Source organism: Odocoileus virginianus, chromosome 23 (genome assembly GCF_023699985.2).
Source record: "Odocoileus virginianus isolate 20LAN1187 ecotype Illinois chromosome 23, Ovbor_1.2, whole genome shotgun sequence".
NCBI classification, from domain to species: Eukaryota; Metazoa; Chordata; class Mammalia; order Artiodactyla; family Cervidae; genus Odocoileus; species Odocoileus virginianus.
This window is the reverse complement of record NC_069696.1, coordinates 48,211,767-48,233,432: the sequence shown is the minus strand read 5'-3', so window position 1 is coordinate 48,233,432 and position 21,666 is coordinate 48,211,767. Positions and strand designations below refer to the sequence as shown.

At 37.1% G+C, this 21,666-nt stretch overlaps 1 protein-coding gene across 14 annotated transcripts in view; it reads left to right on the top strand.

The window, feature by feature from the left end:
* Positions 1–21,666, top strand: part of MYBPC1 (myosin binding protein C1) — a 96,074-nt gene that overhangs the window by 48,020 nt on the left and 26,388 nt on the right. For all 14 annotated transcript variants that reach the window (XM_070454067.1, XM_070454060.1, XM_070454061.1 and 11 more), the window contains 12 exons: positions 191–357; positions 1,302–1,434; positions 3,189–3,313; positions 4,314–4,419; positions 5,329–5,495; positions 8,803–8,965; positions 10,056–10,162; positions 10,492–10,625; positions 16,269–16,428; positions 18,273–18,377; positions 19,183–19,371; positions 20,228–20,362. In XM_070454067.1, coding sequence (XP_070310168.1) covers positions 191–357; positions 1,302–1,434; positions 3,189–3,313; positions 4,314–4,419; positions 5,329–5,495; positions 8,803–8,965; positions 10,056–10,162; positions 10,492–10,625; positions 16,269–16,428; positions 18,273–18,377; positions 19,183–19,371; positions 20,228–20,362 — 1,691 coding nt within the window. The remainder of the gene's footprint in view (positions 1–190; positions 358–1,301; positions 1,435–3,188; positions 3,314–4,313; positions 4,420–5,328; positions 5,496–8,802; positions 8,966–10,055; positions 10,163–10,491; positions 10,626–16,268; positions 16,429–18,272; positions 18,378–19,182; positions 19,372–20,227; positions 20,363–21,666) is intronic.

Sequence of the window (21,666 nt, the reverse complement as noted above, 5' to 3'; positions counted from 1 at the left end):
TGATCTTTGACTATCTAGAAGTCGCACTGAGACTCATGCAAAGTAGACTTTCTCCTCGGCTATTTAAATAGTCAGGCTTTAAACAGAGCTTTAAGCGCCGAACCAAAAAAATCGGTACATACTCCGACTTTCCTGGTCTTTAAAGGCCAGTGGGCAGCTATTAAACTAGGCAATGGTTCTCCCCGGATAGGGAGGTGAAGCCGCAGGAGGAACAACCCGAGGTAGACGTGTGGGAGCTGCTGAAGAATGCGAAACCCAGCGAGTATGAGAAAATCGCCTTTCAGTACGGCATCACTGACCTGCGTGGGATGCTCAAGCGGCTCAAGCGCATGCGCAGAGTGGAAAAGAAGAGTGCAGGTGAGGACGTCTGAGCGCTCCTAGCGGAGACGATAAGCCTCCCCGGTTCGTTGTGGGTTTACAGGGCGGACTAGCTGCAGTGGAATTTGTAGGGGCTCCGCTTCTCTTGCTTAACTTGGCTTCGGGTGAAATAGTTCACCGCCCCGCACATCTCCGGCAAAGTAGGTAGTGGACAGCTGCTGAAGTTTCAAGATAACAAAAGTACATGACAGTGACACAATGCACGATGGAGTATTAAATATTCCTGTGTTCCCGGGAATTTCTCAGCAGCCCCTTTCTCCATCCGCTGCATCTCTCCGTCACTCTCAGATTCCTGGTTCTTATCTAGGTAGAGTTGATTCTGTGTTTGTTTTACTGTTACATTCTTCCACCCATTTGATGCGTCATGGGGAATTCATGTCTCACACCTGCTGAGGTAACCCAAGTGTTTAAGCATGTCAATATTTGCGCAGGTTTCCACAGTACAAAAACTGTGATAAGCTTACTGTTTCAATCAGTCGAAGGCATTCCATTTAAGCTCATGAGTGGTTGGAAGTATCTCATAAATTCTATGATTAAAAAAAACTATCTGTAAGATAGATGTACACAGATAATGCCAATGAAACTGAAAAGAATCATTTTAGGAGAATAAGCATGTCCTTCAAGTTCAAATTTCATTTGGATATTTTATATTATACATTGCCCAAAGAATGAAGACAATCATTTTTAAAGCCTCTTCAATAGTTCTTTACTTATGTTTCTTCCAAAAGCATATGGACTCTCTTAAAATTTTTAAACCATCTTATTATTTATAAATTGATGCAGAATTCTAAAATATGAGGGACAATTTGAAAGTTTCCTATTTTTGTCTTAATTTATTCAGGTTTAGGTTTTCAGATTGACTATTTAAATTCATATCATATGCATATACATATTAACATAGTTTTGTATCTTCTCTCTACTAGCTTTTGCAAGAATTCTTGATCCTGCATATCAGGTTGATAAAGGAGGCAGGGTAAGATTTGTCGTGGAACTGGCAGATCCAAAGTTGGAGGTGAAATGGTATAAAAATGGTCAAGAAATTCGACCCAGTACAAAGTAAGTCAAATTTGCAAATAATCAGTAGTAACTATATAAATCAAAGAGTAATTTGACTTGATTTTGTATGTCTGAAAGCACTTTTTAGTTATATTCATATGAAGCAAAATCATATGAGGGGACAGCAAAAACTTTTTATGTATTTTGGAAACGTTGAAGTTATGTTGCTATATAAATTAAACCTTGCCTTATGTTTTAATTCTATATAAACTATTTCAAGTACTTGTAATTATGATTTTGTGTCATTGTAGGTTATATGTGATTACTTCAGAGCATTGCCAAACTTCGCCCAATTTAAAAAAAAATTTGAGAAAAATTGAAATATGTATTCGATATACCAGTTTGTTATGGGAATCACACTTTATAAGTAGATAACTTTTGTTCTTCCAGAATAGCATCTAAAGCCTATGTTTTATTGTTTTTTGACCCTTTTCCCAAATGAAGGAAACAAACTAATCCCTGATTTCTGATGGTATTGCTAGGCTATTAGGAAACTACAGAGATCTTTCTCAGTCTGAGAGACTTTCAACTCCAATATATTTTTTTAAGTTAACAGGAACCATGTGTATATTTATAAAAGGCTTTAATCCTGAAAATCTGTCACTTCTGTGGAACAATTAGGTAGTTTCCAATTTCTTAATGTGGTCCTGCTCTCAGAATGACTGTGATAATAATGTTTATATCTGGTAAAAGTCTCTTGAAGGCAGCCTGAATTTAGCAAAAACATAATTTTACTTGGTTATTTTTATCTTGAAAAATGTTGCTTAGTGTTTTGTTCTTGAAGTCTTTGAGAATTTCCCAAGTAAGAACTCTTCCTTTCATCTGTTATAATGCGCTAATATACCCATCCATAATCTAGATCACAGATAATCAAATTTTGCAGTCTTCCGGATTTCAGGTTTTTGTTTCCACTTAAGTTCTTTTTCAGTAGATGATAACTATGATATATATGATAATACTAGTTCTTAAACTCATTTAAGATAATATCACATTGTATAGAATTACCATCTACATTAATGATTAAATTCATGTTATTGCTTAAATTGTGTAATCATTTATTCACCCAATAAAATGTCACTGGGCTAGCAAGGAGTGAATTCAATAAATCAATGAAAAATATAAACTTTTTTTCCCTCTGTAGAGTAGATGAATTGATCACTTTAAAAAATGTAAAGAGTTAAAAATCTTAGCCTACTGTATTTTCCAACAATAGATTAAAAATTGTTCATTGGTAAATATGTGAGTACTGATTTTATGTTTGGAATAAAAAATATGTGTGCTAAGTTGCTTTAGTCGTGTCTGACTTTTTGCAACCCTATAGACTATAGCCTGCCAGGTTCCTCTGTCCATGGGATTCTTCAGGCAAGAATACTGGAGTGGGTTGCCATTCTCCTCTCCAGGGGATTTTCCCAACCTGAGGATCGATCCTGCATCTCTTATGTCTTCTGCATCGGCAGGCGTGTTATTTAATACTAGTGCCACCTGAGAAGTCCAAAAATCATATATAAAAGAAAATAATGACAAATATTATATGCAAATATGCATATGTATTACATTATGTGTTATAAAGATAGAAATTGACTTCATGTTTAATGTTTATTAAACTATGTAAGATATGGCTAATAAATTGCAGATCAAAATGACTATTTCTGACTTTCAGATATTATGGAATTATAAGCCAAATTTGCTGGCAATAAAGAAAAGGATAAAATTGGACTCACAGATTCTGTTTATCTTCCTCCTATTTAAAACAGATACATCTTTGAACATAAAGGATGTGAAAGAATCATGTTTATCAATAACTGTGCGCTAACAGATGATTCGGAGTATTATGTGACAGCTGGTGATGAGAAATGTTCCACTGAGCTCTTTGTGAGAGGTAAAGTGAAATCTCTTCTTCTTCACTTCTTCTTCTTCTTCACTTCTTCTAAAGTGAAATCTACCCCTTCTCTCAGGGGTAATAATCAAAAATGAAAATGGTGAAGTGAGCCCTTGGGCTCCAGAGCAGAGATAGTAGTACCTCTCGAGGTGGTTTAGCTTGGGGTTGTTAGATTGGCTCTGGATTGAAGCATCTTTGTACGGGTGTTTATAGGGTATCCTAATTAATCTTCAGGTTTGTTGAAGACTAGAAAAGCTGACAGGAGAAAAAAACTGTTGAGTAAAAATGTCTTGTAGTTTTGGCTCATGTAAGCAGTATTTTGCAATTTAATTGCTCTAGTGATAGCTTTTGAAACCCAACAAAGCCTACTGGATAGCTGTTTCACACATTCAGCTCATCACAAATTGATTTCCTTTGAAACAGCTTCATTAGTAAAAGTCATCAATGCTTGGCACTGAGATTGCTGAAGACCATCATTTACTAGTGAAAAGAGCTGGAGGGTGTCAGTGAAGCCATGAAGCATTTATTTTATTTAAGAGGACCTGTGACTAAGACAGCTTTGTAATCTTGCACATCAACTATACTTCAATTTAAAAAAAAATTTAAAGACAATTCTGTAACCTCTATCATCGGTCTAAAACCATAAGTAGAGAATTTTAGTGTTATAGATTTTCCTTCCTCAGGAATGCTATCTTCTGCTCTTATTTGCCCAAAGAAGATTATTTGATACAGTGTGTCTGCTCTCTAAAACAATCATTTATTTGATTTGAAGAGTTCTTGGGAAGCTATGTGAAACTTACCCAAGACTACCAACTGTTTATTTTACCGTGAAAAGTCATTAAAAAATCCACCTTCTAACTACCACCATCTAACCATCACTCTGTGATCGACCACACTTTCTTACTGTTGGTTTTTCATCTGTGAACAAACCAGGGTCATGAGCAAATTTGGACGCATTTAATGATTCTGATTTTCTTTCTTTTTTTTTTTTCCACAATAGAGCCTCCAGTTATGGTGACCAAACAACTGGAAGATACAAAAGCTTATTGTGGGGAAAGAGTGGAATTAGAATGTGAAGTGTCTGAAGATGATGCCAATGTAAAATGGTAAATAGATATCCTGAGGTCTGTCCATTTTTAATAAACAAAAAAGGGCCTTCATACTTTGGAGAGTAGGAAATTGCTTTTACACATATGAAAAGGATCTCAACCTCATTTGTGTTAGTAGAAAATGTAACTAAAACTATCCTAAGATACTGGCTTTTTTCACCTGTGAGACTGAAAAAAAAAGATTCAGATAGCTATATTGATAAGGATATAGGGAAGTAGGCACTTTCTAGTAAATGAATATTTCAAGGTTCCCTATGTCTATTTGACTCCAAAGCCCATGGGTGCTCTTTCTGATGCATGCTCTCACTATGCCATGATGGCAAGTTTTATGGAAAATATACTCTTTATTATGTTACTGCTAGTCACTTTATTGTCACAGTATCTCAGAAAAATATTTTAGACTTAGAATCACCAAATTACTTGAACGTTTCTTAAAAATAAAAAACGTATTTTGGGGGTCAGATGGGATGTGTTTTCTCAAGTTCACTGGGAGTAACCTCAAAATTAAAGACTAGAAGATCTGGAATCTTAAAATCTTAATTGAGAGACAGTATATTCTGCAGCAGGAATCACTAGTAATTTGGTTTAGAACAGATCGTTCATTGTAACCTAGAATCATAGCTATCTTTAAAATGTATTAAAATGCTATTCTTAGTAGTGTGCACCAAGAGCCCAAACATAGGTAATATCCACTCTTAGCATCTTTATCTAATTGATCTTGAGTGAAAGAAATGGGATTTTGTTTTTTAAATGTAATTTTCAGATAATACATCTTACAGTAGTCATCTATTGATAGAGACTGATCCATACATTCTTTTATTCAACAAGCAGTTCTTGAGTGTCTGGTGACTACCTCTTGAAGCATTTTTTATAAAACTTTAAAAAAAAATCATCTATTTAACTCAGGTTTAAGAATGGTGAGGAAATCATCCCTGGTCCAAAATCAAGATACCACATTAGAGTTGAAGGCAAAAAACACATTTTGGTCATAGAAGGAGCAACAAAGGCTGATACTGCAGAATATTCTGTAATGACAACAGGAGGACAGTCATCTGCTAAACTTAGTGTGGACTGTAAGTAAGACTTCCTTGTATGTCTCCCAAGTTGTTTTACTAGTGTGTTATGTTTGTTAATTCAGTTTTAGAGAAGTTTCAATCTGTTTGACTTCGACCTATGACAGTTTTAGATGTGTAAAATTAGATTCCATTCTAGCTGAGTGTCTATATCATGTCAATCAGAGTCTCTAAGAACTTAGTACTCAGTTTAATAGAGTACCAGTATTGAGAAGGAACTCTCCACCATGACCCATCCGTCTTGGGTGGCCCTACATGGCTTGGCTGGAGAGTTCTGACAAAATGTGGCCCACTGGAGAAGGGAATGGCAAACCACTTCAGTATTCTTGCCTTGAGAACCCATGAACAGTATGAAAAGGCAAAAAAAATAGGACACTGAAAGATGAACTCCCCAGGTCGGTAGGTGCTCAGTATGCTACTGGAGATCAGTGGAGAAATAACTCCAGAAAGAATGAAGGGATGGAGCCAAAGCAAAAACAACACCCAGTTGTGGATGTTGGAAGCTGTGGTGATGGAAGTAAAGTTCGATGCTGCAAAGAGCAATGTTTCATAGGAACCTGGAATGTTAGGTCCACAAATCAAGGCAAATTAGAAATACTCAAACAGGAGATGGCAAGAGTGAACATCAACATTTTAGGAATCAGTGAACTAAAATGGACTGGAATGGGTGAATTTAACTCAGATGACCATTGTATCTACTACTGTGGGCAAGAAACCCTTAGAAGAAATGGAGTAGCCCTCATAGTCAACGAAAGAGTCTGAAATGCAGTACTTGGATGCAATCTCAAAAAAGAATGATCTCTGTTCATTTCCAAAGCAAACCATTCAATATTACAGTAATCTAAGTCTATGCCCCGACCAGTAATGCTGAAGAAGCTGAAGCTGAACGGTTCTATGAAGACCTACAAGACCTTCTAGAGTTAACACCCAAAAAGACATCCTTTTCATTATATGGGACTGGAATGCAAAAGTAGGAAGTCAAGAAACACCTGGAGTAACAGCTTAACTTGGCCTTGGAGTTCAGAATGAAGCAGGGCAAAGGCTAACAGAGTTTTGCCAAGAGAACACACAGGTCATAGCAAACACCCTCTGCCAACAACACAAGAGAAGACTCTACACATGGACATCACCAGATGGTCAACACTGAAATCAGATTGATTATATTCTATGAAGCCAAAGATGGAGAAGCTCTATACAGTCAGCAAAAACAATGCCAGGAGCTGACTGTGGCTCAGATCATGAACTCCTTATTGCCAAATTCAGACTTTAAATTGAAGAAAGTAGGGAAAACTACTAGAACCATTCAGGTATGACCTAAATTAAATCCCTAACTATTATACATTGGAAGTGAGAAATAGATTCAAGGGATTAGGTCTGATATACAGTGCCTGAAGAACTATGGACAGAGGTTGTGACATTGTACAGAGGCAGTGATCAGGACCATCCCCATGGAAAAGAAATGCAAAAAAGCAAAATGGCTGTCTGAGGAGGCCTTACAAAGCTGTGAAAAGAAGAAAAGCAAAAAGCAAAGGAGAAAAAGAAAGATATACCCATTTGAATGCAGAGTTCCAAAGAATATCAGGGAGAGATAAGAAAGCCTTCCTCAGTGATCAATGCAAAGAAATAGAGGGGAAAGGAGATGAGTCCTGAGTGTTCATTGGAAGGACTGATGTTGAAGCTGAAACTCCAATACTTTGGCCACCTGATGAGAAGAACCGACTCATTGGAAAACATCCTGATGCTGGAAAAGATTGAAGGCAGGAGGAGAAGGGGACGACAGAGGATGAGATGGTTGGATGGAATCACCAACTCAATAGACATGAGTTTGAGTAAACTCTGGGAGTTGGTGATGGACAGGGAGGCCTGGCGTGCTGCAGTCCGTGGGGTCACAAAGAATCAGACGCGACTGAGCGACTGAACTGAACTGACTGAGAAGGAAGTATAAAAATCACCTGCCAGAGAAGTTACCCAAAGGGTTAAGAAATGTTTTAATTCCAAAACCATATAAATAGATGATAAATACTTAGATATGATATCAAATCCTGATATCCTATTTGCTTAATCCCTAGGTGAATTTGCTATCTATTCAATAAACATTCAACATTCTATAATTGTTGAATTATAGGGGTGAAAAGTTACTCAAACTAGTGGACCTCAATTGAGAAGATTTTAAGAGCTAATTCACTGATAGGCTTTAGAGGTGTGAGAGCATTCATGGCCTTCCTCAAATACCCCATGATGGTAGTAAGTTCTTAATGGCAGAGCCTGTCCCTTCCAGTTAGCCATGAAAATTAGAATAGCAAACTTCACAAGAAGATCAGTTATAGGTGGAGAGGGAAATCCTGTTCCTTATTTCTTAGTCCAGTTGCAATTCATATGACCATTGAATTATTTGGAAGTAATCACAGTACCCTCCTTATGTTTTGTGGGATAATGGCCATTGTAGTGTAATATCAAAAAAGTTTTTTCAACCATAGGCAGATCCTTATCTGATATTTATATTCATTTAAGCAATTATAGTTAGTCCTGCTATAACATTAACATATGCATTTTTAAAAATTACTGTGCTGTACAGAGTCATGCAGTGAAAATCATAGGGGCAAGGGGGAATGTGGGTTAAAGACACAACACTCAGTAAATTTTCAGGGACCCAGTTTTTAAAAAGTAAAATGAGGGACTTCCCTGATGGTCCAGTGGTTAAGACTTCCTACATCCAATGCAGGGGGCACAAGTTCATTCCCTGGTCTGGGAGCCAAAAACCTACATGCTGCATGGTGCAGCCAAAATAAAATAAAATGGTAGGAACTTAATAAAAAAATTAGTGGCACAGTTTTACACATGTCTAATAAATATTTCCATAAATATGGCACTTAACCTTGAAAAAGATCTGAAATTTGCTTGTGAAAGTGGGGTTAAAATATTGCAGCTTGTGAGCTATTGGAGGCAGTGGAAGGAGGTTATCTGAAATTGGGAGAGTTGTAGCCTCAGGCGTGCATGGTTGTGGCTCATTTCACAGGGGGAACTAAAGTAACTGGTCAATATTTCAGTTGTATGTGTGCGTTCTGCACAATCCTGCCTGGCTCAGTTCAACTGGGTGCAGCTTTATGGATTCTTCTAGTCTTTCTCATGAATAAAATCATGGATAATCCAACATGAAATGTATGTTATGCTCTGATTGTCTTGGAATATTTCAGTTGCATTGGAGCAAATGCTCATTTTCAAAACAAGCATTATAGTGAAACTGTGAAACAACACCATCTTGGCCTGTCTGAAATTTGGCTCTTGTAACTATCTATTATTTCTGCAGTAAAACCTCTGAAGATACTGACACCTCTGACTGATCAGACTGTAAACCTTGGAAAAGAAATCTGCTTGAAGTGTGAAGTATCTGAGAACATAACAGGAAAATGGACTAAAAACGGCCTACCTGTTCAGGAGACTGACCGTCTGAAGATTGTTCACAAAGGAAGGTAAACAAGTTAGGGCTCTCCCCACACTGGCTTCTTCTGCTTCCTAAGTTAGATGATTGGTGAGGATGTTTGGAGATTAGTCATAGGGAGGGTATCTAGTTCTGACCTTTTGCTCCCAAATAGCAAGAATAGGTGATTTCTCTGCTGTGCATCATGCTGTGTCTTACTCGTGACCTGGTGCCTGCACCTTACAGCGAGGTGCTGTGTTATTTTGGAATCCATTGATTGAGTCTTTCCATATGAACATGAACTTAGCAGAATGGTACGGAATTCAAGTTGAGGAACTGGTCAAATTGGATTCACTGTCCCTAACTTATAAATGTCACATGATCTTTCCACATTTTTTTTTTCCCGCTAGTGGGGAGGTTGCTTAATATTCTAGAATCTAGCAAAGATGCAGGGCAAGTCCAAGAGTTCTTAAACTTGAATCCATGGATTCTTAGGAGGCCTATGATCTTCAGGAGTCTCCCCAAATCCTCTGAAATTGTAAGCAGATTCTCTGTGTACAAAAATACTTGTTTTTCTCCAGGTTGAGGTGCCATTGTGTCCATCAGATATTCACTGGTTCATGATGCCAATGAAGTTAAGAACTACTGTTCTTATGCCAATATTTTTTAATAACTATCAATGGAGTAAAACCTTTAAAATTGTGAATCACTATATTTTATGTCTGAAACATAGAATACTGTATATCAACTATGCCTCAGTTTTGTTTTTTTATTTTAAGAACTATTGCTCTTAGGTTTGCATAAAAAACCAAAGTCAAGGTTATTCTTGGTAATTTCTTGAATCTTAGAGTGGCATCAATGAGATGTTATCTTCTATTCTTTTTTTAAGCTATGAAATTTTTAAAAGGCAGAGGAATTCTTGCATAGTAAGCAGGCTGTATTTGTAGAGATGGTTTCATATAGCCCCAAATAAATACTGAATGTGGATCACAAAATAGGCTAGTCAAGTATTCACATTATTATCACTCTCTCTGCAGGCTGCACTAAGCAAGTTAAGATAAAACCATGTGTCTCCTCAGTTTGGGTCTTATACAGTCTAAATCTCTGCACAGTCTTAGAAATATGTTTTTTCATTTCCTTAGAATCCACAAATTAGTGATAGCCAATGCTCTGGTTGAGGACGAAGGTGATTATGTGTTCACACCGGATGCATATTCTGTTACTTTGCCTGCCAAAGTTCATGTTATTGGTGAGTAGATAAAAGGAATCATTTCAGAGTTGTGTTCTTGTTTTTCTGGGTTTTCTTACCTTGGAATTATATCCAAAATGTGACATTTAAAGAAAAATACATGAATTGGTGTTAATTGCTAGGCACAATGTTAATAGTTGATTCTTAAGCGATCTTAACAATGAAATAGTTTTGCAAGGTACTGGTACCGACTGCTTTGACTCCTGTTATATCCTTTTTGACCAAACAAAATATTGGTTATTACCAATGTTTAACACTAGACAAGACCTAACCCATATAATCACGTGGAAATAAATGTCTGATAACAAAGGCCATGTTTCATATTCTAGATCCGCCTAAGATCAACCTGGATGGTCTTGATGCTGACAATACAGTGACAGTAATCGCAGGAAACAAGCTTCGTCTAGAGATTCCCATCAGTGGGGAGCCACCTCCTAAAGCCATTTGGAGCCGGGCAGATAAGGTTTGTTCTACACACACACACACACACACACACACACACACACACACATATACACACCCTACTCCCTTCCTTCCATAAGTCAGATGAAAGAAGGCAGCGAATAAATGTATGGCAAAGTTATAATTATTTTAGCAAATAAACATCACTGATTTTTAGGCAAATATAATAACTGTTCATTTGCTTTTCATATTTCTGACTACCTACTATGTGAACATATGCAAATGAGTGTTATTATGTGCCGTGAATGAGAGTCTATCTTTCCTTCTAATGGGTATCAGAGAATGGAGAGGAAGAGATATAAATGAATTATTAAATAAATAAAGTCCCTTTGGATAGTAATGAGTGCTATGAAGATTAAAAAAAGAAAAAACCAAGGTGATATGATTAGTAAGTGACTGCATGGAGCGTCTACAGCCTCTATGAATGACAACAGGGAACCATTATGTGAATTTAAGAGCAAGGAAATTTCCAGGTGATGTCAATGCAAGAGCAAAGAACAAGAGAAAATGCGCTTGGCCTTCTGGAGGAATAAAAAGAAAGCCAGTATGGCCAGGACAGAGTGAGTAAGGAGAATAGTCAGTAAGATTGGAGTGGTCAAGTGGAGCCAGCTCAAGTGTGATTCTGTGGCTTCCTATATTAAATGTTTTAGGGGCAGTAAAACTATTCCACATAATACTATAATTATGGATACCTGTCATTATAACATTGACATTATGACATTATGATCCATATGACATTATGACCCACATAACCCATATGACATTGTAGGTTTTTCAAAACCCATAAAATGTACAACACCAAGAGTCTATGTAAACAATAGATTTTCAATTATAACCTTGTATCAGTGTAGGTTCATTCCTTGTAACAAATGTACCTACTCTGGTGGGGGTGTCAATAGTGGGAAAGTTTGTGTATGTGTGGAAACAGGGATTATATGAGAACTCTTTGTACTTTTCCATTCAGTTTTGCAGGGAACTCAAAGCTGCTCTACAAAAGCAATTTGTTTTTTAAGGAAATTGGAGACTGTTTCCTCCTTTTCTGTTTTTTTGGGAGAAAAAAAAAAAAGAGCTTTGTTACGCTATGGGACAACTTCAAGAAGTCAAATCTATGTGTAATTGGAGTCCCCAAAGAGTAGGACATAAAAATAAAGAATTAATGGCCCCAAATTTTTCAAACTGATAAAAACTATAAAATCTCAGATACAAGACGTTCAATAAAATCCAAGCACAAGGAACATTAAGAAATTTACACCATCATAATCAAATTGCTCAAAACCTGTGGTTAAGAAAACAATCTTAAAAGGAGACAGAGAAAAAGGTCACATTAAATCTATAGGAACAAAGACTAGGATGACAGCTAATCTCTCTGGAAGCAAAGCAAGTGAGAAGACAGTGGATCAACATTTAAAGGGGGGAAAAACCTAGAATTCTATACTCAGTAGAAATAAGTTTCAGAAACAAAGGCAAAGTAAAGTTATTTTCAGATATACAAAAGCTGAAAGAAGTAATCTCCAGCAGACTTGCAGTATAAGAAATGCTTAAAGAAGTCTTTAAGTCAAATGAAGTGATAATGGGCTTCCCTGGTGGCCCAGTGGTAAAGTCTGCCCGCCATTGCAGGAGACATGGGTTCCATCCCTGATCTGGGAAGGTCCCACATGCCAAGCCCATCCGCCACAACTACTGAAGCCCACGCCCTAGGACCCATGTTCCGCGACAGGAGAAGCCACTGCAATGAGAAGTCCACACATGCAACTGAAGGGTAGCCTCCATCACCACAAACAGAGAAAAAGCTCGAGCAGCAAGGAAGACTCAGTGGAGCTAAAAATAAATGAATATTACGTTAAAAAAGGAAGTGATACCAAGATGAAAGCATTTCTCAAAGGAACTAAGAGCGCCAGACCTACATGGATAAACATTTATGAATTTTTCTTATTATTTAAATCTTAAAAGATAATTGGTTGGCTTAAACAAAAATAATAATTATGCATTGTGGAGCTTTAAACATTAGTGTAAGTAAAGTTTATGACAATGAAAACGTAAGACCAGAAGGGGAGAAACAGAAGTAAGGATCATAAGGGTGAAATGGATGTATGCTGTTGTAAGTTTCTTTCGCCAAACATATAATAATACCACATAAAGGTAGACTATACTATAAACCCCAAAGGAACCACTAAAATAATAAACAGTTATAGCTAATAGGCCAACACAGAACATAAGATGGAATCATGGAAACATATTTAATGAATCTGAAAGAAGGCCAAAAAAAAAAAAAAAAAGGCAGAAAGAACAAATGAGACAAATAAAAAACAGCTACCAAGATGATAGAATCACAAAGAAAAATGGTTAAGTTGGAGATTTTAATACTTTTTTCTCCATAGTTGATAGAACAAGACAGGCAATTAGTGAAGATATGCAAGGTTTAAGAAATACTATCCACCATCTTGATGTAGTTGACATTTATAGAACACTCCATTAAACAAAGCAGAATGGGCATTATTCTAAAATGCACAGGAAAATTTACCAAAATAGACCATAAATAAGTCTCAATAAATGTAAAAGGACTCAGGTCATGCAAGGTATATTCTTTGACCACAATGGAATTAATTAGAAAACAATAACAGAAAGATTTGTAAAATTTCTAAATATTTAGAAGTTAAGTAGCTTCTGTTTTTTTTTTTTTAAAGAAAAAAACATAACTCATGGATCAAAGAAGAAATTACAAGGAAAATCAGACAATATTTTTGTGGTCAGTTGCTTTTAACTATTTACCAGGCTCCTCTGTCCATGGAGTTTTCCAGGCAAGAATACTGGAGCAGGTTGCCATTTCTTATTCCAGAAAATATTTATGAACATACTATATATCAGAATTTGTGAAATATGACTAAATCAGTACTGAACATCCCTATATCTATTAAAGAAATGGAATTTGTAGTTTAAAATGTTTCACAAAGAAAATTCCACATGTAGATGGCTTTATTGGATAGTTCCACCAAATGTTTAATAAAGAAGTAATATAAATTTAATATAGACTTCTAGAAAAAAATTGAAGAAAAGAAAATAGGAATATTTCTCAACACATTCTTGAAGGCTAATATCATCCTTACAGAAAAACCAGAAAAAGACATTACAGAAAGAGAAAACTACAGATCAGTATCACTCCTGAACATAGAACAAAAAAAGTTCTAAACAGAATTTAGCAAATCAAATCCAAAAGTACATAAAAGGAACAATATGCTATATCCACAGGTGGCTTATCCCAGGAATGCAAAGGTGGGTTTAGCATTTAAAAATAAATATAATTCACCATATTAACAAACCAGAGAAAGAATGTGACCTCATCTTAATAGACAGAAAAACATTTGACAAAATAGAACACTCATTTCTAGTAAAAAAGAAAACCAGAACATGAAAGGAATGTCCTCAACATGATGAAAGACATCCTTGAAAATCCTACGACAGTCCTATCATCCTATGTAATGGTGAAAGATTGAATGCTTTTCCTCTAAGATCAGAAAGAAGAGGAAAATGTTCACTCTTACCACTTCTATTCAACATTGCACTGAAGGTTATAGCCAGGGAAATCAAACAATAAAAAAAAGTAAAAGACATACATTTTGGAAAGGAACAAGTAGAACTGTCTTTATTTACAGTTGACATAATCATTGATGTATTGGTTTGGCTAAAAATTTCATTCAAGATTTTCCATTAATATCCAATATAAGCCACAAAAACAAAACAAAACAACAACAACAACAAAAAACAAACAAACCCTGCTAGTACAAATAGTCAAGGTAGCCCTATTTGTAATATTCAAAAGCTGAGAAAAATGCAGATTCCATCAATGAGTGAATGGATAAACAAAATTCATACAAGGGAATAATACTCAGCAATAAAAAGGAATGGATTTGTGATACAGTGCAATAACTTGGATGAGTCTCAAAATAATTATGCTCAGTGAAAGAAACTGTACCATTTTAAGAAACCATTAAAAAAAAAAAAACCTGACAATACCAAATAATGGCAAGGATATGGAACAGTGAAAGTCTCATACATTGCTGGTTGGAATGCAAAATGGTCCATCCAGTTTGGAAAAGAGCTTGATAGTTTTTTAGTATAAAGTTAAACATATACTTCCATACAACTACAAAGCTCTCCCTAGGTATTTTCTCCAAAGAAATGAAACACGTGTTGTCCACATAAAAACCTGTTCAGGAATGTTTATAGCAGATTTATTTATAATTGTCAAAACCTGGAAATGACTCAAAAGTTCAGTTGTATAAGGATATAGTTTGTACACACATAAACCAGCTGCACATGGAATATGCAATGGAAAACTGCACAGTAATTAAAAGAAATGTGCTAATAATACATGCAGCAAGATGGATCAATCTAAAAAATTTCACTTGAAGTGTTTGACTCCATTTATTTGACATTCTGGAAAAGAGGAAACTAAAGTGGCAAATAACAGACCAGTGACTGCAGAGACCAGGGTTTAGTGGGTTGAATGTCAAGGAGTGTGGGACACTATGGGAAGTGTTGGAAATAGTCTGTATCTTGATTATGGTACTGGTTCCAGAATCACAGAAATTTGTCAAAATTCATGCACTATATATCTAAAAGCTATGAATCTTACTCTGTGTAAATTATAGCACAGTGAACAAAATAAAATATGGAAATATGAAATGGATAACACTGCCCTAAGTAAATCATTTTTCTTTTCACATTAAAAAAAAAGAGCAGAACATCTTTTACAATCTTAAAGTAAGGATTTGGCTAAAATGAGGATATTTTGTTTTATCATAAAATAAGAATCATGAAAGCCACTTCAAATATTCTTACTGTTGTCACAATCTTATGTTATTGAAGATTTGTAAGTCCTAATCCAGACCCTAAAAGTAGAGGTGACAATAGTTAGTGGCAAATTACCCAGGTTCTAAACTGCCTGGACCTTCTCTGTTTTTCCTCTTTGTATATTGGCTGCCCATTGTTGCATGGAAGATATGACCTGGGAATCAGAGAAATGTAATGTTGCTTTAAATTTCTGGTGTGAGAAAGAAGGAAGGGGAGAAATGAAGGAAAAAAAGAAGGGGAAAGGGGGAAGAAGGAGAAAAGAAAGAAAATATAATAGAAGTCTCAGCTTCCCTCTGTCTTTACTTTAGGAATTAGATGTTCAATCTTTCATGTCCCACTGGAAGGGAAAAATCAAATTGGGAAATTGCCACTGTGTCCTTCTTCAACCCCTTTCAGTATTTAAAATTTAAAGAAGTGAACAAATCATTATTTAGTTTCTGATATGAGCTTAAATATTTCTAGTTTAATGTGCAAAGAAACTCTTCTCCTAGAATGACAGTTTTGTGCTTATATTTTTGGTCCTCCAACTTCCTCTTTTTAAGGAGTTAACTGATAGTGAACTTGGGAGTCAAATCCCAGTTCATAATTTTCTTGGCATAATTATGGCAGCCTTGGGCCATAATTTTCTGATGTGTGAAATGGGATGACAATACATTTGTCCTTAGAGCTGGAGGATAAAACTAGGAACATGCATTTCAGGCATTAGCACCATTTCCAGCTTAAGTGCCCAGGCACTCCAAGTGTCCTTGTTGTTTGCACAGGTCATACCACATTGCATTTCCTTTCTCCCTAGGCCATTATGGAGGGCAGCGGCCGGATAAGAGCTGAAAATTACCCTGACAGCACCACTCTTGTTATTGACATAGCAGAAAAAGATGATTCTGGTGTTTACCACATAAATCTGAAAAATGAAGCCGGGGAAGCACATGCAAGCATCAAGATTAAAGTTGTGGGTAAGTCCTCAAGTCAACAAACTTCTAGAATCAAGCTGATGTGCTTAGATCCTAGGTAGAGTCTCCGAGCTTTTGGTTGTCTCAGCTTTTCTGGGTAGCCGACAGAGAAACTCGCTCTATAGCTGTACTTCATAAACCACTGCCTTTCCTTCTCTGTCTCTGCCACTTCTTTATATGTCTTTCTTTTTCTTTTCTTTCTCCTCTTTTCTTCCTTTTCCTTCCCCTTTTTTCCCTTTCTCATCTCCTTTCTTGCCTAGAGGACTAGTTGCAAGAAGGAATAGCTAAAGTTAGACTTTGGAGTTGCTGACCCCAGTCACTGTGACCTCAGTCACAGTCCCTTCAGTGTCTTCCACAGTCGCGGACACACAATTGTTAATAATTTCCGGCGTCACATTCATTGTAGAGTGCCGAGGCAGTGCAAGCGCAGGTTGGCAAAGAATTTCCAGAAACAGCTTTTCAGAAGGGAGTGAGTTGATTAAGAACAAAGAGCAGAGACTATGAGGGCACTGCAAGTGCGGTGGGCTGACCTCCCGCCAGACCAGGGACAGTCAATGCTTTTTTGGGTTAGTAGCCAATTTGTATAGCCTCAAGACAAAGCAAATTCCTGCTGGACGGTTGGCATTAGGTGATTGGTTAGGGCGCCATAGCGTGCCTAACAGGGTGGGCACTTTAGCTTCATTTGGGATCAGGAAGTCTGCTGACAGTTAACGATCACGGTGGCTTTTGGCAATATTTACAAAGGGGCTCAGTCAGTTCCAGAGGTGACCTTCGTTCTGGGCTCCACTTCTGTGGCCTTGATGCAAGGCCTAGCACCTGTGGCCTTGGGGGAGGACTCCACATAGAGGAATAAGACCTGTCTTGGTTCTTAGATGACTTTCTAAATACTTTTTTCCAGACCCCAAAACCAGGTGAAATGAGTCTAGCAGATTCCTGATAGACCAAGATCTCATGATTTCTTCATTCTATTTTAGTTTTCCCTCAAGAAACATATTTCAAATTGACCCAAAGCTAAGGTCACTTTATTACATATTGAACTATAGAAGACATGGTAACTTGACATTTTAAAAAAATTTATTTATTTGGCTGCGTTGGGTCTTTGCTGCGGCACGCCAGATCTTTGTTGTGTCTTGCACGGCCTTTCATTGTGGTTGGATGGACTCTAGTTACAGTCTTTCGTTGGGGTTGGATGGACTCTAGTTACGGTCTTTCGTTGGGGTTGGATGGACTCTCGTTGTGACATGTGGACTCAGTAGTTGCGGCACACAAGCTTGGTTTCTCCTAGGACTGTGGGATCTTGGTTCCTGAGCAGGTGTCGAACTTGTATCTCCTGAATTGCTAAGTGGATTCTTAAGCCCTAGGCCACCTGGGAAGTCCCTAACTTGCCATTTTTGACTTGGATTTCTACCAGTCAACGTCTTGAATCTTCCAACTGATGTAAAATGTACAATACTTAGTCCTTGATTTAGTTCTGCTGGAAGTTCACTTTGTAGTTAAGAAACAAAATCCCAACTAATATTTAGGCAATAATTTAACTTCTTAGTCATTTTCAAGACAAACAACAAGAGTCTTGGATTTCATGTGGTCCTATAAAGTGACACTAGCTTAAAGGATTTGGAGACATCATTTGTATTTGTATTGGACTCACCTTCCCTGATTCCACAGGGAACAGGACCTTATGCCTAAACTAGCTAGGCAGTGCATATCAGTAAACATGGAAAAATAATCAGAAATAGCACTGCTTCTGTGATTATTACCCTAAAACATATTTTCCAATGAACATTTTTCTTTGTGCTTTTGGTTGGTCAGTTTTATTTTATTTTATTCTATTTGTTTGTATGTTACAGATATCCCTGATCCTCCAGTGGCACCAAATGTGACAGATGTGGGAGACGATTGGTGCATCATGACCTGGGAGCCTCCTCTCTATGATGGAGGATCCCCAATCTTAGGTAACTGCGTGTTGGTTCATCTGTGGAATGGCCAATGGAGTTGATGTGCTCTTTATGCATATTAGCACAAAACACATTTTAAAATACTGAATTTATTTATCTATGTATTTATTTATTTCTAATAAAAAAAGAAATAAATAAATTGAAAGATAAAAAATAAAATAAAATACTGAATTTAGAAGAAAATCTTTAAATATCCATGCAAATTAAAATATATTTGGGGATGTCCTTGAAGTACTTGAGATTTAAATAGCTCTGATGAATATCATCTGACTTCCTCTTTTTTGACATTTCTATTCAATATCTAATTTTGAAATAACCATAAGTCTAACTTTGTTCTGGTCAGTAAATGCCCAGTTCCAGAGAATTATGTCTATGAAGCAGTTTCATTTAGGGTTAAATACTTAGAAGAATTTACTTCCCCCATGGAACAAGAACATTTTTCTACTTGCTAATAATGAAACTTACAAAACTGGTTATTTCCCCCTTCTTACTTACATTGCTGGGACTCAAAGTCACTGTACAAATTTCTATGGCCTACATATCTGTGGTCTACTTTTTCCTCTTCTCTTCCTAGCACCCCTTTAACTTTTTTCTAGTGTTTTTATTTTTGTCTATATCCCATGATGTTAATATTTGTATTCCTTATAATCTCTCTCAAACAACTGATGGAATAAGATGAGTTGAAAATACGTGTATGACTTTTTTACTTAGAGTACTGAGAATTTTTGAGAATTCAAATATTTGACAACGTTTACTTTTGGAGGCCAAGGAAAAACCTGTTTCCATTTTGTGTCCCCTTCAGGGTATTTCATTGAGAGGAAAAAGAAACAAAGCTCCAGATGGATGAGGCTGAATTTCGATCTCTGCAAAGAAACAACCTTTGAGCCCAAGAAGATGATTGAAGGTGTGGCCTACGAGGTCCGCATCTTTGCCGTCAATGCTGTTGGCATCTCTAAGCCCAGTATGCCCTCCAAGCCTTTTGTTCCATTGGGTGAGTCAAGAGAGATGTGTCTTTGTCATGAAAATCATTGCCCCAGGTTGTGACTGCTGTCTTCTGACTTCTAACTGAACCAGACCTAGAAGCTTCTTGGACTGGTGCCAGAGCAAGAAACTAGAAATTGTTAGGGACAACTGTCTAAGAAATTACAAACAGTGTGATAGAGTTGAATGCCTTCATAATGCAGGCCTGGAATTTGTTACTGGAATTCCAAAGACAGCTGTGGGTGGCTCTGTTGCCCCTCCTCACTGGAAACATAGTTGAGCCTGTTGACACATGACTACCCTCCTTTGACCTTTTGAAAGTATAAGCCAGCACCTTAGTACAGACACTATAACTAAAACAAATTGAGATCTATTCAACCAAGCACACTTGAAAGCTAGTCTCTTTGCTTTACAATCACACTTTAAATGTTATCTATGAACCAAAAAAGTCAATTCAGTAAAGGCAAAGAAAGAGATAAGATGTCTCTGCCATTTTATGGGAGACAAGTGTAATTTTCAATAGAAAGAAGAGCTTGCACTAGAAAATTAAAAAGTTATGGGAAATCTACACTAGATCATTAGATCTCAAACTTTGACTTTTTTCAAATGCCTTGGGCTTCCCAGAATCGCACACCAACCTCCCAAGTGGAGGGCAAGTGTGGCAGCATTTCTAAAATATTTTTCATGCCTGGCAGATCTTTGCCATATATACAGTGTAAACTCAAGAAGTCTTCACTGAGTTTTATGAAGATGTGGGGGCTTCTGTGTGCATTTTTATTTGTATCCTAGTTCATTTTACCACAGTTCCTGTGCCATAATTCTGTAGTTAATTGTTTCGGTTTTTTGTGCCTTTCTTATCTCTAAAGCTGTAACCAGCCCTCCTACTCTCCTGACCGTTGACTCGGTGACGGACACCACGGTCACAATGAAGTGGCGGCCCCCAGACCAGATTGGCGCAGCAGGTTTAGATGGCTATGTGCTAGAGTATTGCTTTGAAGGAAGTAAGTACAACTCATAATTCAAACGAATACCGTCGTCAATAGGTGAGATATGCCCCTCTTTCTTTTGTTTCTGTCTTGGGGATTCTTCTCCTGCCTACTGAAAATGACAAGCCAAAGGTCATCCTTCTGTGATGGATAAGAATTCAGCCCTTCCTTGGTATTAATCATTTGAAATCTCCAAAATATCCAGATGGGCTCCCAGATCTGACCACACGATAGATCTAGGACATAGGAGGAGGGATTCTAACCAAACTTCAGGGATCCCTTCTTCTGGAATTGGTGGAATTAAAATGTGCCAAAGCAAAATAAAAGTCTAGTTAAGATAAAGCAAATTGGAAACGCTAAACTCTATACTGAACAGAGGTCAGTTATCCACAGATCTACCTGTTTCCAGGTAAGGAGAGATTATATATTTGACTATTTGGTGATCAATTCCTGCCTTCTTCCAGGAAGAAAAAAGAATAATCAAGAACAACTTTCAGTGTTTTAAAGAATCAGTAAAGAATCTTACACCAGAGGGTGTAAGAAATAGATTTGACAAATGGCAGTAATTTGTCTCAGGACATGAGTGTATAAAATTTTAATGGTTTAATGGCTTATATTTAGGAGGTAAAGAGAAACTGGCAAAAAAAAAAAAAACCCTCTTGCTGATAGCAATAATAAGAAATAGAAAATGACACAAGAAAATATGAGCCAGAGTATATCTAAAACCAAAAAAGCTAAAGTACAGTTCACTAAAAGCCTCTTGTATTTTTTGATTTCCTACTTGTCATGATTTGGAGATGGGTGAATAAAACTGCCCTAGCTCTAAACTCAGGCTCCATTCTAGATGATGGTAGGTAAACAGTCCACCAGGGAAGGTTGTTCAAGTCTCGACAAATGAGAGGCCAAGATAGCCTCTAAGAAAACTCTTTGGACCCACAACTTGAACATGACTCTTACATGAATGAAAGAGAGACTCCAGAGCACATTTGAGACAACAGGAGTGTGAACAGAAGGAAAGCGTCTGTGAAGAAGAAACTTCTTTGAAGAGCAGACTGCTGGAAAAGAAGCCCCAGGCCTCTGGCTGGGAGCACCTGTGGAAATCACCTGAGCTGGTCGGGAGAGTAGAAGAGAAAGGGGCAATAGAGAATCTTGGTAACACTCCATTCCATTCACATGCACTCACTCACAGAGCACTGTGCTTGATTTTTCCAGGGCTTGGAAATCCACTAACCAAAACAACAATGGGGGGAATTAGAAAACAGTTCCCAGAGTTATCCCAGTGTGGGAGGGGGCATTGTCACTCAGGCAACAAATAAAAT